This window comes from Mustelus asterias, chromosome 10, assembly GCF_964213995.1.
Source record: "Mustelus asterias chromosome 10, sMusAst1.hap1.1, whole genome shotgun sequence".
Taxonomy (NCBI): Eukaryota; Metazoa; Chordata; class Chondrichthyes; order Carcharhiniformes; family Triakidae; genus Mustelus; species Mustelus asterias.
The window spans coordinates 68,507,658-68,524,180 of NC_135810.1; the positions used below are offsets into that span (position 1 = coordinate 68,507,658).

The following is a 16,523-nucleotide window of genomic DNA, read 5'->3' on the forward strand; positions in this document are numbered from 1 at the left end:
TTGTTGTGATACAAAAGATGCCTTCTCAGAAATCCAAGAACTCTGTTCACTTTGGATGTCAGCGACCGAATGTGGAATTTCTGTTGAAGATTGCGTTTAAGATGAACCTCGGTTATGGTTGTGTATCCAGTTGTTTTGCCAACTTTCTTCTTTGTGCTGTTGATCTGAGCACATTACTAATGCTGCAATTGCAAATATGTAAATATCTGTATGAATAAAAGGTCAGGTTTACTGTGACATTAATTTCAATTGAGGCAGATAGATCACTGAACTAATGAGCATTCTAAAAATATCCCAAATTGTGTTTTTGTTTTGGTGGAGGGGAAATATTCTCTATCCACGTGGGAGAAATTTGAGGTTGTAACTTGTACTCATTTGGGATCCATAGTTTAGATTGGCAAAGGAATGGATTTATTAGTTTTTCAGCATAAAACCACTTTGAAACTTTTTGGTAATTTCAAATGTTCTATACAAACTCGTCAACACTGTAATCATCAAACACTAACTCCTTCCACCAAACAAGAAGCATTCAGCATGCACACTTGGCACCCACTGCAGTTTCCCTCATGGCTAATGATGTGCATCCGCCAGCTAGTGACAGTATTTCTTTGCACCTACGCTGTTGTATCTGTCGCTGGCCAAAATCCTATTTGTGCCTCTCCTGAGCTTTAGCAACCTCTTGCTCAAGTCATTACTTGTCATCCCTCTCCTGGACTTACAGCATTGTTAGATGCCGAGGGAACAGTATATTGTCCTATCGCATACTCCCAGGAAAGATTAAACATGGATTAGGGAGTAAAACAGCATGCTGTTTAAATTGTCAAAATAACCTGCCAGTCTATCAGCAGCTTAAAAAAAGCACTGCTTTCTTGAGCATTACAGTCACATCTTGAAATGGCTATCTCACAAGTGATCACAATCTCATGGGACCCTTCAGGATAGGTTTGGAGTTTCCAGGAGTTGAAGGTCAACCTTCAGGATATAGCTTTTCACGTTCTGGAGAATATCATAGGGCATTAAAACTGATTGTTTCATTTTTTTTGAATATCTCTCTACCAGAAATAGAAATATTGAAGAGGGGGTAGTCAGTTTGTCTAACAGTCAAGCATCATCCAACTGGGTAGTGAGTCTTTTTGCTTTCCAATTAGCACATAAAGACAATACATCGAGTGGATGTATTGGCTGACTAATGGTTGGAGTGTCAGGGCAAGGTATGTGATGGACCTTCCAGGAATACATTTTTTTAAAAATTGGCAACCCTACAATCTTGTGTAATAATTATCTGATACGTAGTCTTTGATATTACCTTTTTTTCAAAAAAGGGAAGTGCTTTTTTGGTGATGAAGATGTGGCATTGTTTGCAGTTTCCTGTTAAAGGTGTAATTTTTTTCCAGTTAAGTTTGCACAGCACCATGTTTGATGCAGGCAGCTACCTCACAGACACAGTAACTGCATGTGTGGGGGAGGGTACCTTTGATGTGATATCACAAAGCTCAGCCATTATCAGATTCTATTATCAAAATAGAAACTATAGTTGCTCGCAACCTCTGCTTTCAACAGATATTGCTGATGGGAAAGGGGGATAGAGAGGGGTAATGACCGACTAGAATAACTTCACCAGCAAGAGGTGAATTGCATCCAGAGTCAGATTTTCAGGGCATTCTAATCACACTATATTGCAGGGCCCTGGGCAACGCAATTTCCCTTAGGGCATGATCACAGTGTCATGGGCACCATGATCTCTTGGGACATGATTGCATTGCCATCGGCAACTCAATCTCTCTAAGAGCAAAGTTGTTTAAACAAGAACGAGCAAATTTTAAAATCACTTTTTTTTTTGTCCTAAACTATCTTGTTGCATTTCATCTGGATCAAACATACTCCTAAATGCCTGATCAAATACGTAAAATAGAGCTGGATTTTGAAGATAGCAATGATAGTAATATGGGTTTGATAGGCCTCATATTGTGTTCATATCTTTTATTATTTCTACCCCTCTCTTAGCATCTCCTTGCATTAGAGGTGCCGTCCAACCACTAGCTGAACTTTGATCTGTCGAACTCCTTGCAGAGAGATATTGCTGTGCCAAGTGAGCAGTAAATTTAAATAATTTACAAATGAAGGTTTCTTCCCTGCACACAGGCTGTCTGCATCTAAACAATATTCAGGCTAAAAAGTAGTCACAAGCTCGAACAAAGCAGTAGTTTTTTTACAAAGTTTTTGTATGCATTAGACATTGATTATTAGTAGAAGTGCAACATTCAATTTCCATCACTTGCTAAGCTTTCAATGAGAAACACAGTGCTAAATCTCTACATAAATGCCTGTTGCCCAGCAACATCAATTGTGTTGTGGACCAGACACCCTGTCTGGAGACGGGGCTAAGTAGCTTGCATTTCTGAAAGATAGTTTGCAGCAATAGTTCAGTTGATAGTCATGTGGCTTTGTATGGAGTGTGAGGTTATTATTGCTGATGAAACAAACTAGATATCCCACCGTGTGTCTTTCTGTGCGCTATATAATATGAAACTCCTGTGGTTCAGCAAATTGTTGAATATATGCTCCAGTAGACTGATCACTAAGATTTCTAATTCATGACCTGCTCTCTGGTAACTTCATTAGTCTTGTTTGGGGTGGTAAATTACCTAAGTGCAGAAGGTGATATACTCCACATCTCTACCTGGTGATCACTGCTGGAAGTGCATGTAAGTGGACTTTGTGTAGGCTCTGCTGATAATCTGGTAAGAGTGAATGGCTTCTTGAGAGGAGGGGATAAATTTGCTGTGTCCCTTGGAATCACAAAAAGTAATAGGTATATAATGGGTAAATCAATTAAAATAAAGCAGACTATTAATCAGCATTTCTGTGAAGAAGATTGGTCTTTTCTCTATCGAATATAGTGAAATTAATTGAGCTAGGATTTCATCAAGGAGCTGATCTTTGGATATTAAACCTGATATACAGAAATGTAAATAGCATTATTTGAAGATGTAACTTAGTTGGCAGGATTGATAACAATCGTTTTAATCTAAGATTTTCTAGATATTTTTACATATTAATGTGGCCCTGCTGTATATCCAACTGTCTCCATCTTGACATAGATTACTGATTAAAAATGCAGTTTTTAGGCTTATGGGAATGACTGGAGCTCGTTTGTGTGGTTAGTAAATTTATATAGGTGAACTACATTTAAGAGACAGATGTAGTGATGAGTCAAAATCTAAATGACATGAGTGAGAATTTAAGGAACCCAAAAGTTCACCGCTCAACCATAGAATGAAGATGTGTAGGCTTTGGAAAAGGATGGCATTTGGTTCCTGTAAGGTAGATTGACTTGCAAAGAATGAAAATGTGAGCATAAACCGAGGAAGAAGGAAAACTGAAACAAAGGCCAAAATATGCTTTAAATAAAGTGAGAAACCAGGGATTTCCCAGCATGTTTCATCAGGGATATGCACCAGTGAAGAACATCTATACTGCAAAAACACTTTTATAGTAATCTATAATAAATAGTCCATTCTATTTCAAAAGCAACCTAATTGCATGAATGGCGTGTCTACAGCTTGAATGTGTATGGTTTGGATAGCATATAAAGAGCATATTTGATTGAATACAGCAGAATCCCTTGCTGCAAATGATGGTTTAGTAGTATTTTCTGACTTTGACCCAAAGCTGCCTATTGGGATGTACTCACGAGCTTCATGTTGCGGTTTTAGACAAATCTGTGTCAAAGGGTTCAGCTCTGGACAAAACCCAAGTGTGTGTTTGTGTTTTGTACTGTGCACTGTTTGCAAAAGGTTATTCTATTTTACTGTTCTTGCTGCTGCTTGCTCATTTACATTCAAATTTTAGTGAAACATTTTGGAATTGTAAGTAAAAGATAGTTTGTTGAAAATACAAATGACACGATCGATTTTTATTATTAACTCATAAACCATATCTTTGATATATCTGACAATTTTGCACACATGTTACTATCAGCATGGTTTGATCATTTCCATGGCCTCATTTTTTTTCAAGTGTTTGCTTACAGGGACTGACTTCAAATTTAACTTGTATCCATGTTTATCTCTGTCTTGTTTGGGACCCTGAAAATTTTGACTGCTTGTGTCAAATGGATAAGAATTAGAACATAGAACATTACAGCGCAGAACAGGCCCTTCGGCCCACGATGTTGCACCGACCAGTTAAAAAAAAAACTGTGACCCTCCAACCTAAACCAATTTCTTTTCGTCCATGAACCTATCTACGGATCTCTTAAACGCCCCCAAACTAGGCGCATTTACTACTGATGCTGGCAGGGCATTCCAATCCCTCACCACCCTCTGGGTAAAGAACCTACCCCTGACATCGGTTCTATAACTACCCCCCCTCAATTTAAAGCCATGCCCCCTCGTGCTGGATTTCTCCATCAGAGGAAAAAGGCTATCACTATCCACCCTATCTAAACCTCTAATCATCTTATATGTTTCAATAAGATCCCCTCTTAGCCGCCGCCTTTCCAGCGAAAACAATCCCAAATCCCTCAGCCTCTCCTCATAGGATCTCCCCTCCATACCAGGCAACATCCTGGTAAACCTCCTCTGCACCCTCTCCAAAGCCTCCACATCCTTCCCGTAATGTGGGGACCAGAACTGCACACAGTACTCCAAGTGCGGCCGCACCAGAGTTGTGTACAGTTGCAACATAACGCTACGACTCCTAAATTCAATCCCCCTACCAATAAACGCCAAGACACCATATGCCTTCTTAACAACCTTATCTACTTGATTCCCAACTTTCAGGGATCTATGCACACATACACCTAGATCCCTCTGCTCCTCCACACTATTCAAAGTCCTCCCGTTAGCCCTATACTCAACACATCTGTTATTCCTACCAAAGTGAATTACCTCACACTTCTCCGCATTAAACTCCATCCGCCACCTCTCGGCCCAACTTTGCAACCTGTCTAAGTCTTCCTGCAAACTACGACACCCTTCCTCACTGTCTACCACACCACCGACTTTGGTGTCATCAGCAAATTTGCTAATCCACCCAACTATACCCTCATCCAGATCATTAATAAATATTACAAACAGCAGTGGCCCCAAAACAGATCCCTGAGGTACACCACTTGTAACCGCACTCCATGATGAATATTTACTATCAACCACCACCCTCTGTTTCCTATCCGCTAGCCAATTCCTGATCCAATTTCCTAGATCACCCCCAATCCCATACATCTGCATTTTCTGCAGAAGCCTACCATGGTGAACCTTATCAAACGCCTTACTAAAATCCATATATACCACGTCCACTGCCTTGCCCCCATCCACCTCCTTGGTCACTTTCTCAAAAAACTCAATAAGGTTAGTAAGGCACGACCTACCTGCCACAAAACCATGCTGACTATCACCTATCAATTCATTACTCTCCAAATAACTATAAATCCTATCCCTTATAATTTTTTCCAACATCTTGCCGACAACAGAAGTGAGACTCACCGGAAATGGCCAACAAGAAAATTTTTTAATGAAATATTTGCAGCTGGATGGAGGGACTAGGAATGAAACTTGTCTGGGGTAATGTGGGTTTCGGTGAATGGTGATTTAGCAAATCATTATAGTATGTTGGTTCAGCTCTGTTGGCTGGACAGCAACACTGGCGAGTTTCTGCTCCCTGGACCGAGAATATCTGACGATAAAATGCCGCCCCTACTACCTTCTGCAGGAATTCACCTCTGTTTTCCTGACAGCAGTTTACACCCCACCCCAAGTGGACGTGAAGTCCATGCTGGACAAAATATACACCACAAATAGCCTTGAGACGAAACATCCCGAGGCCTTGTTCATCGTGGCCTGGGACTTCAGTCAGGCCAAGCTCAAGAGCGTCATACCAAGATACCACCCAACATCTTTCCTGTTCCACCAGAGGCCCAAACATCCTGGACCACTGCTACACAAATATTAGTAAGAAGTTTAACAACACCAGGTTAAAGTCCAACAGGTTTATTTGGTAGCAAAAGCCACACAAGCTTTCGGAGCTCTAAGCCCCTTCTTCAGGTGAGTGGGAATTCTGTTCACAAACAGAGCTTATAAAGACACAGACTCAATTTACATGAATAATGGTTGGAATGCGAATACTTACAACTAATCAAGTCTTTAAAAAACAAAACAATGTGAGTGGAGAGAGCATCAAGACAGGCTAAAAAGATGTGTATTGTCTCTAGACAAGACAGCCAGTGAAACTCTGCAGGTCCACGCAACTGTGGGAGTTACAAATAGCGTGACATGAACCCAATATCCCAGTTGAGGCCGTCCTCGTGTGTGCGGAACTTGGCTATCAGCGGTCACGGGCATTCGGCCTCTGATATTCGGGTAAGCGTTCTCCAAGGCGGCCTTCGCGACACACGACAGCGCAGAGTCGCTGAGCAGAAACTGATAGCCAAGTTCCGCACACACGAGGACGGCCTCAACCGGGATATTGGGTTCATGTCACACTATTTGTAACTCCCACAGTTGCGTGGACCTGCAGAGTTTCACTGGCTGTCTTGTCTGGAGACAATACACATCTTTTTAGCCTGTCTTGATGCTGTCTCCACTCACATTGTTTTGTTTCTTAAAGACTTGATTAGTTGTAAGTATTCGCATTCCAACCATTATTCATGTAAATTGAGTCTGTGTCTTTATAAGCTCTGTTTGTGAACAGAATTCCCACTCACCTGAAGAAGGGGCTTAGAGCTCCGAAAGCTTGTGTGGCTTTTGCTACCAAATAAACCTGTTGGACTTTAACCTGGTGTTGTTAAACTTCTTGCTGTCTATACAAGAAAGCCAGATATGATCTACGGAGATCCATCAAAGATGCCAAAAAACAGTACCGGTCCATGCTAGAGTCCCAGGCTAGCAACAATGACTCCTGCCGACAATGGCAAGGTCTGTAAGACATAACAGGCTACAAGATGAAGGCATGTAAAATCACCGGCTCCAACGCACCGCTCCCTGATGAGCTCAACGCATTCTATGCCTGTTTTGAGCAAGAGGTCAGTGAGAGCACGCCCTCAAAGTCAGAAGGCTTGGACAAACCTGTATCCGAGGTCACCACTGCAGATGTCAGAGCAGCCACCTTGAAATTCAACCCATGGAAAGTGACTAGCCCGGATGGGGTACCTGGAGGAGCACTCATCCTGCACAGACCAGCTGGCAGGGGTCTTCGCAGACATCTTCAACCTCTCTTTACACCAATCTGAGATCCCTATCTGCTTCAAGAAGATGACCATCATCCTGGTACCAAAGAAAAGCCAGGCAGTGTGCCTTAATGACTATTGCCCAGTGGCTCTGACATCCATCATTATGAAGTGTTTCGAAAGGTTAGTCATGGTGTGAATTATTTCTGGCCTCCCAGATTGCCTGAATCCACTACAGCTCACCTACCACTGTAACAGGTCTGCAGCAGATGCGATCTCCCTAACCCTACACTCAACCCTGGAACACCTAGATAACAAAGGCACCGTAGTGGGTTGGATCTCGAACAATGAGATGGAGTACAGGAAAGAGATAATCTGGTGAACTGGTGCGACAACAATAATCTCTCCCTCAATGTCAACAAAATGAAGGAGCTAGTTATCGACTTCAGGAAGCGTAGTGGAGGACATGTTCCTGTCAACATCAATGGGGTGAAGTAGAAATGGTTGAGAGCTTCAAGTTTTTAGGTGTCCAGCAACCTGTCCTAGTCCCCCCATGCCGACACTATAGTTAAGAGAGCTCACCAACGGCTCTACTTTCTCAGGAAACTAATTTGGCATGTCCACTATGACTCACTCCAACTTTTACAGATACACCATAGAAAGCATTCTTTCCAGTTGTATCACAACTTGTATGGCTCCTGCTCTGTCTAAGACCGTAATAAACTGCAAAGGGTAGTGAACGAAGCTCAGTTCATCACTCAAACCAGCCTCCCATCCATTGACACTGATACACTTCCTGCTGCCTCAGAAAAGTAGCCGGTATAATCAAGGACCTCACGCACCCCAGACATTCTCTCTCCCATCTTCTTCCATCGGGAAAAAGATACAAAAGTCTGAGGACACGCATCAACCGACACAAGAACAGCTTCTTCCCTGCTGCCATCAGACTTTTGAATGGACCGACCTCGCATTAAGTTGATCTTTCTCTACACCCTAGCTATGACTGTAACATTACATTCTGCACTCCTTTCCTTCTCTATAAGCAGAATGCTTTGTCTGTAGAGTGCGCAAGAAACAATATTTTTCACTATACCAGTACATGTAACAATAAATTAAATCAGCTGTTTAGTGATGCAGAGCGATGACAACAGCGTGGGTTCAATTGCTGCACCGGCTGAGGTTATTCATGAAGGCCTGTCTTCTCAACCTTGCCCCTCACCTGAGGTATGGTGATCCTCGGGTTCAATCACCACCAGTCAACTCTCCCCCTCAAAAGGAGATCAGCCTATGGCCATCGGACTATGGCAACTTTAATTTTCCTTATTTGATCAAATTTTCTTTGGGGGCAAATCCTCACCTTTGGCAAACTTCAATTTAGCAACACAAAAATGTCTGTGCTAACAATTTGATGGGACCTGTTTGCAGGCATGGGGTTCATGGTGTGGGCAACCCCATACTCGATGGAAGTGTTGCTCATCTCCATGATGGTGTTGTTCAGTCTGCTCTAAGATTGCAGCTGGCAGGGGAGAGTCAATGATCAGGCAGATTGATCTCCCTGGCTAGGGTAGAGTAATGAATCAGGGTAGCCAATGAGGTTAAACCAAGGCATCACATTATGCAATTTTTTAAAAACCATCTTGGCCTTTTTGCTAAGATGAAGCGTCAGATAAAGTCCAAGATGGGGTGCAATGCCTCATCTTGGATCTTGTTTGTCCCTCTTGTGGGGACCATGAAATTGGATTCAATTTTTTCCGTGGAGGAAAAAAAGCAGCATGCTTCAGCAGGTGGCCAAGGTTTGTGTGAGGTTGGAACCAACTAAATTAGTCTGTACTACTTGAAGGATGGGTGCAATCTGGTTGCACCAGGTGTTGGAATGGTTTGCGAAAGTGTATATCATAAGGAAGAAAGAGGTGCAATGGAGTAGCGGGCCTGAGAGAGGGCTGCCGGATTCTCCAATGCACCACTGGTGGGGGAAAAAAGGAGAGATGTCATGTTTACACAGGGGGTCAGGAGGCTGTCTAGAGATACAGATCAAAGGGAATGGGAGCAGATAGGCACAGAGGTCAGTGCAAGGAGTCCACCTGAGTATCTGGCTGTAGTTTGGAAAAAGAAGTTCACCGACCTTGCACAAGTGATCAAGGTCAGTAAATTCATTTTTAAAGACCATTTCCTATCCATTGTGCTGCCAGCCTGTCTCACTGTCCAATACACCACACCCCATTACTCATCAGCATTCTTTATCATGAAGAACTCATGCCTAACATTCTTATGCTCCAACACTCCCTCACTTACCAGTGGTGTAGGCCTCACACCCATAACTTGCAACTTTCACATACTTTCAGCAGTGGCAGTCACTTCAGCCAAATACATTGCAACACATTCACTGACAAGTGCAGGATACGGTGGCACATAATGGGGCAGAGCAGGAGAGAACCAGAGGGAGACGGACACAGATGCTTCTCCTAAGCCCCTTGGAGGAGATGGTGCTTTGAATTATCGTTGTGGTCAGGGCCTTTGCAACCAATGCAAGGTGACTGCATATTGATGCCTTATCAACTCTTGCCACACAATTTGGTATGAAGTACAAGCTGCTGATGGTATGACCATGTTTTTCACCCACTTCCCTGCCCTTCCATAACCCCTCCCCTTTGCATTTACACTTTCAGATATCCAAGAGCTGTCACGTGGGCAGCCAGTGCAACCTGACATTGAAAGGCAAGTCTAAAAGCAGGAATTTGAGAAATAAGTACTACCTCTTGATCTGACATTACTGCCAGTATCTAAGCTAGTGGCAATGTATGTATTTTAGAGGGCACTGTAGAAGTGGCATCAACATATGGCTTGTCACCAGACACAAGATGACTGCAGTAAGGCCAGGGGAAAGGTTAGTGCATGTGCTAGCTCCCTGGAGGGCAACACCGCACACTGAGTTCTGCTGCAGAGGACTCAGAACTTCAGTGTGGCAGCATCAGGATGAGGCTCTTGGGCATGAATACGGAAATGCTTGGTATATTTGGTGAGCCTGCCAGAAAGCCTGCTGCCACTGAGAAGGAGAACAGAGGAGTCCAGTTCCAACTTGGTAGTGACTCTGTGACAGCACCTGCAGACCCAGCTATGTTGTCTGATGGCTGATCTCGGTCCCAGCTTTCAGTGAGCACAGGCAGAAGCTGTCCTGTATCTGACTGTTGTATTGGAAGCTCAGACTGCACTCATGAAGTTTATATTTGTTTTGTGTAAAGGTAGCTTGATGCCTTCCAGTCTCAGACTGCTGCCATCTCAACATAGTTGTAGATGTCAGTTCTCCAATCTCTTAGCAGTTCAGCAATCTGTGCTTCAGGGGGTCACTAGGATTGCAGAGCTGACCTCCTGGGATAGTGACGCAAGCTCCATGGTACATGGTCCTTCTGTGTTCTTATGGGATGACAGCATTCGCCCTCCAGCCAATACCCCTTCAGTCACCTGTTAGTGAGCTAGCCCACATTGCTGTTGTCCACGCTAAGGTGGTGCAGTCTGAAACCAACCCAAGGCTGAGAGCTGCTCAAAGGCATCCTGCAAGGCCATCCAGAATCTTCCCCAATTGAAGGTCAGCAGCCTTCCAACAGTTTTCCTCCAACCACTGGGGTGCCAATGCTGAGGAACACTAGGCCGGTTACAAGTGATAGGGAAATAGACACGGATGATTAGTTCAGATTTGTATGTATTGTTAGAAGTGTTATTGGATAAAGTTGTTATCAAGTGGTTCTCTTGTGGTTGTCAGGATTTTGGCTAAGAGAATGCTGTGATCTGTAATGTTTAAAGCTAGGCAGTGAAGGATAGACTGGAACCAAATCTTTCCACACTTAAGTTTTTATATATGAGTGGTGCACATTACAAACATGTGGGTCTTCAAACAACCACCATGTTTTCGGTCTGTTTCAATGAAAAGGAGCACAATGCCCAGTTACCATCTGAACAAAATTAATACTCTGTTGTTGTACAATTAATACTTGTAATGGAAAGGTGGGGCCAGTGTGAAAACAATGGTGGTCAGGAATGGTTTTCAGGGGAACTCGAATCTGATGAGCCGCCCACTGATAGTCTAGATTCCTCAGCCTTGTCCCGAGGTTCTTGTTGAAGGCCTGGGAGCAAGTGTTGTGCTTTCATAATTGCCAGCTTGTGCAATACCCAGCAGACCACCAGTAATCTAAAGACATGTACTGGAAGGCTTCCCCATCCAGAGTGATCTAGACATTGGATCCGTTATTTGAGAAGGCCAGGCTTTTTTCCTGGTCACAGTATGGCTTTTGTTATAGGAGCAGCGTCCACATGTGGTCAGAGGGAGGCCATAAGCCAAGTGTAGACCGATCCCCTTCGCCAGCCAGCTGCTCTCTGGCTTGACTCTGTAGCTTGAATATGGCTGACTGGCGCATCATAAAAGCAGCATGGCAGCTGCCAGGATAAAGGGCATTTGCCGACATGATGGTCTGCGCATGATCACAAACCAGCTGCACATTGAGGGACTGGCACCCTTTGCAGTTCTGATACATCTCCCATTGAGTTGAGACATCCGCAGAATTGTGTGAAAGCAGTTGATGGCTCCCTCTACCATGGGTAATTCTGCTACCTTGGTAAAGCCACGTGCTCGTACTTCCTGCTTTTCTCTCCTTGGACAGAAGTTCCTTGCGTACACCACCTCCGTGGTCTCCTTGTTGCAGCAATGGATGGTCAACTGGAAGTTTTGGCAGTGTGTTGGATACTACTTGGAAATTTCCTGGTAAAATAAAGTTTATTTATTAGTCACAAGTCGGCTTACATTAACACTGCAATTAAGTTACTGTGAAAATCCCCTAGTCGCCACACTCCAGTGCCAGTTCGGGTATACTGAGGGAGAATTTAGCATGGCCAATGCACCTAACTTGCACATCTTTCGGACTGTGGGAGGAAACCTGAGCACCTGGAAGAAACCCACACAGACACGGGGAGAACGTGCAGACTCCATACAGTGACCCAAGCCGGGAATCGAACCCAAGTCCCTGGTGCTGAAAGGCAGCAGTGTTAACCGCTGTGCCACTGTGCCGCCCTATATATAGCCCAGTCCAGTGAGCATCTCTTTGATGAATCGTCACTGCCTCAGACGCTGCTCCTGGCTGAGGTGGCTGTGGGAAACGTGCTCTCTGAAGACCCTAATTGGGCGTGGTGTTCTATCGAGAGCCCTCCTCTTTCTCCCTTTGCGCACAGCTTCTCCTTCTTGCCTCCTCCTTTCCCTGTCATGCTGGAGCCCAAGAAGGAATGGAACTATAACCCCATGACTGAACAAATTTTCTGCTTTGTGACCTTTAAACTCTTAACTCCTTGCAAAGGTCCAGTGCCACCCTCTTTTGACTCCAACAATTTGTGCAAGTTCCACCAACAACGTGATACATAATGCATTGCTAACCATGCAGCAGAAAAAGAAAGTCATGAGCACCTCACCTGGGGAAGTTTCCTGGCTTTGCCTTTTTAAATTGCACTCGTGGGGGTCCCTAATACAGCTAAACTCATTCAGCTGTGAGGGTTCAAGAGGGTCTTTTGCAGGGTCCAAAATGGTACCAAATCAGGGTTAGATGCTGACTGACAACATGATCTGGCCACTCTGGTTCCACTACTGTTGTCTTTCCTAATGAGGTGGTGATTGGTGCTCCATTTCCAGCTTTCTCTCAATCCCTCACCATTTTTATCATTACCTTGTAACCTGGAATTAAGCTTTGACTAAATTTCTGCTGCAAGCTGTAGGCATCGTTAGAGGGTAAATTAGCTGCGGAATGGAAAATTGTTGTTGTTGTTATGATGGTGACAAAGAATACGGGGGAACGTCAATAGACCTTCCCGGGGGCTTTGTTGAGTGCAAACTCCCTTATTGAGTGAGTGGAGGCTCTCCCAATGGGAAATGAACAGCAGGGGTTTAAAACCCATTGCTTTAATCCAGACTGTTAATCTGTAGGTCCCCAGGTATTGACATGGCTGCTGTAAGCAGTGGGTGCGGTTCGCTCTTGTGTTATCATTAAAGGTTTTTGGTGATAAAAAACTGGCATTAGTGGAATTATTGTAGTAGTTCAGTTCATATCATGTTAAGGACCATTTGGAGTCGACCTCCTTTTCTGTCTCCTTCAATTTCCACTGAGATGCTCTAAAATTTAAAATTAAGCAAGGGTGAACCTTTTTAGATAACCTGCAGTTTACATATGCCTGTTCTAAAAATTCCCTGCCATGATTACCCAGCTGTCATGGAACACTGGCACAAACTACAGATACAAGTGGGTAGAAATGTTTAGGCTCTTTCTTTAACCACTCTGAACAAGATTAGAAATAGCTGTAATGAATGGATCAAAATTTTAATTGGACCTCTTGAGAATCTGACAATAGTCAATATAAAACTATATAGACTAATGAGGTGCATAAATGATGCTGAAAATAGGCTTGAACCTTCATAATGTAATTCATGTAACAATTCTCATTTTTAATGTATGTAATGTTATCAGAAATTCTTATTTTATTCCAGCAACATGACTGACAACAAAAGGGCACCAAAAGAATTCAATTTTTTAAAGAATTACGACTGATATTTTCCTTTCTCAGTTTAGGCAGCTTAAGAACATTGGTTAACTTGTAATGAAAGTTTTTTTGTCCTCCTCCAGGTGTGTAAATGAGTATGGAAGATTATGACTACCTATTTAAAATTGTCTTGATTGGAAATGCTGGCGTAGGAAAGACCTGCTTAGTACGAAGATTTACTCAGGTAAGAAAGTGGGAAAGCTGAATGTTAAAATGTCTTGGGGTTATTTTCTTAAAAGGTATGTATGTTGCTCCATCTTAAAACCTCCTGCACCAGCATTCAGGCAAAACTCTTATAAAATTGATTATGATGGACTGGACACTGTCCTGATGGTTAAAAAAGCACCTCCCTTGCCAGGTCCTGGTTTTCTCAACTCTCGAATGGCCAGCTTTCCAGGAGAGGGCAACAAACATGCTTCATAGATTTATCTTTGAAATACAGCAGCATTGACATTAATGATTGGGAAGAGCTTGCTACCAGTTGTTCAAAATAGTGACAACTTGTCCATCAAACTGCATTATGCTTTGAGTCACGATGTATTAATGATGAGGCAGAGAAGGAAAGAAAAGTTAGCAAATCCAATGCTCTAGATCCCACTAGCTCATTGGGTGTCCTGCCCCATGTGCCCTCTAAAATAAAATATAATATTGATTTTTAGCTGGTCTGGAAAACGTATTTCTGATTTACCTGATTGTGTAGTATTGTTATTGCAGAAATCGAACAGGAAGGGGCCATTTATAAGCTGTTGAAGAGTTTTCAGATAACTGTTTGATTTTTCATTATGGCTTCGGACTAAGTGAGTAATTGGCTCTAAGGAGAGAGGGAGTGGCTCACTGCTTTGCTCCCTTCCTGGGAAAGAGATTCAGCAGACTTTTGTTGTTGCCCAAGGGACTACCATCTCTCTTTAGTAATCAGTACCAGAAGATAGGAGAATTTGCTGTTTTTGGAGGCCCCTACTATCATTTACCTGGTTGAACAATGAAGGGGCAGGGAGACTAAAATATAGGTCATGGTGGGATTACAGTAGTTGGCCTCCATACCAGGTTTTCCTGTGGAAGTTGATTCTATCCAACCTGATTTTAGCAAGATGGTGAAGAAAAATTTAGACTCCAGAGTGTAATCTTAGGATTCCAATAATTCTTTTTGCCAAGTGGTTTACTTGGCAACTTTTTCTATATTTTACAGTTACATCTAACAAATTGTATAATTCCAGCGGTAGATTTATTCTCAAATGCCTTATTTTCCTACGCTGATCAATATTGTTTTTCCATCAGTTTGTTTTTCAATGCATTGGAATTTTTGTTCCCAGAGCATAATTATAATCAGTGCAGTTCTTACTACATAGAATGGCATGAAAGTTACAGTGCAGATACAGGCCATTCAACCTAACCAGTTTATGTTGTTGTTCATGCTCCCATTCTTTCACCTATACTGCTCCATATCCTTTTTTTTATTCCTTGATGTGCTTATCTATCTATGCTATTTTGCTTCAATTATTCCATATGGTTGCAAGTTTCATATTATCATAGAATCCCTACAGATTCCATTCATTATAAACACATTCCTGCCAAAATACTTGTCCTGAATTTTTTAACTGCATTTATTAGAGATATCATTTTTATGTCTCCTGGCTTTAGACCCACCCTGGAAGTGGAAACATTTTGGGTCGATATGTAGTGTTAATGCTGCTGGACTAATAATCCAGAGGCCCAACAGCTGGTGGAATTTAAATTCAATTAATAAATATGTAATTAAAAGCTAGTCTTACTATCAGATTGTCATTAAAAGCCCATCTGGGTCACTAATGTCTTTTAGGGAGGTGTCATGTATCAGTATATTATGAACTTTCAGTTGATATTTAAGTGGCTGCTGCAAATCAGGTGACATTTGGCATTTTGAGCTCCAGATGGTCCTAAGTCTCGAGAATATACCTAATTAAGTAAGGATATTCACAACCATTTAGGGAATTCACACATCCCTTTGTTTAAGGATGGCATATCAGCAAAAGAACTGTGGCATTCCAGGTAGCTCAACTTCCTGTTTCATCATGGAGGACAAAAGAAACATTGAAACACAATGTGTATTGGACGGATGTGAATAAATTCCATCAGCATCCTATTGCAGCCAAACCAGACTGGTTGAATTTCAAGGTGTCAAACAACAACACGGTGAGTAATCACCACACGGTGGCTTTTAAGTCATTTTGTTATCTACTTTAAAATAACAGCAAGAAGCTGTTATGCAGACAGTTCCATCAGAAAAGCCATCCAACCAGCTGCAAGTCATCAAGCCTATGGTGACCAAGTGTCCTGGCTTTGTCTGGACAGCCCCAATTTTTCATTCAACAGCCTGGTGTCCTGACAATTTTCTCAAAATAGTTCAAATGTCCCCCTATCAAAGATTTTCTGCCGCACTTCACTTTTCTATGCGCACAGCATTAGCATTTCTTTTCTTCACCTCCTCTCCGCCTCATTCTCCACTTACTACTGTTGGTGAACCCAAAAACAACCCCTCTTGGCTGCACCCTGGGAATCAGACTGCCGTCCACTCAGCGACCATAAGTAGCGACACTTGGACGTTCCTGTATGTACGTAAATTCTTCTTTCTTGCACCCAGAGCTGGGGCCAAGGGCAACCCCCACCCCTTCCAATTGAGCTGGTACTCAATTGGACAGCTTTTTGGTGCACTGGTTGATTTGTCTTTCAGTGCCCTGATTGGCCATTTCAATCAGAATGTTCCAACTGGGAGAGCTGGAGGCAAGCAGTCCTACTTACATAGGAATTACTG

The 16,523-nt window shown here is 42.8% G+C and overlaps 1 protein-coding gene across 4 annotated transcripts in view; it reads left to right on the forward strand.

Moving 5' to 3' along the window:
* rab30 (RAB30, member RAS oncogene family) overlaps positions 1 to 16,523 on the forward strand; it is a 144,871-nt gene that overhangs the window by 80,823 nt on the left and 47,525 nt on the right. For 3 of the 4 annotated variants that reach the window (XM_078221894.1, XM_078221896.1, XM_078221895.1), the window contains one exon: positions 13,819 to 13,919. In XM_078221894.1, the coding sequence (XP_078078020.1) occupies positions 13,827 to 13,919 (93 nt within the window). In that variant the 5' untranslated portion in view covers positions 13,819 to 13,826. Of the gene's footprint in view, positions 1 to 13,799; positions 13,920 to 16,523 lie in introns of all 4 variants that reach the window. The other variant, XM_078221893.1, reaches the window with a different exon arrangement.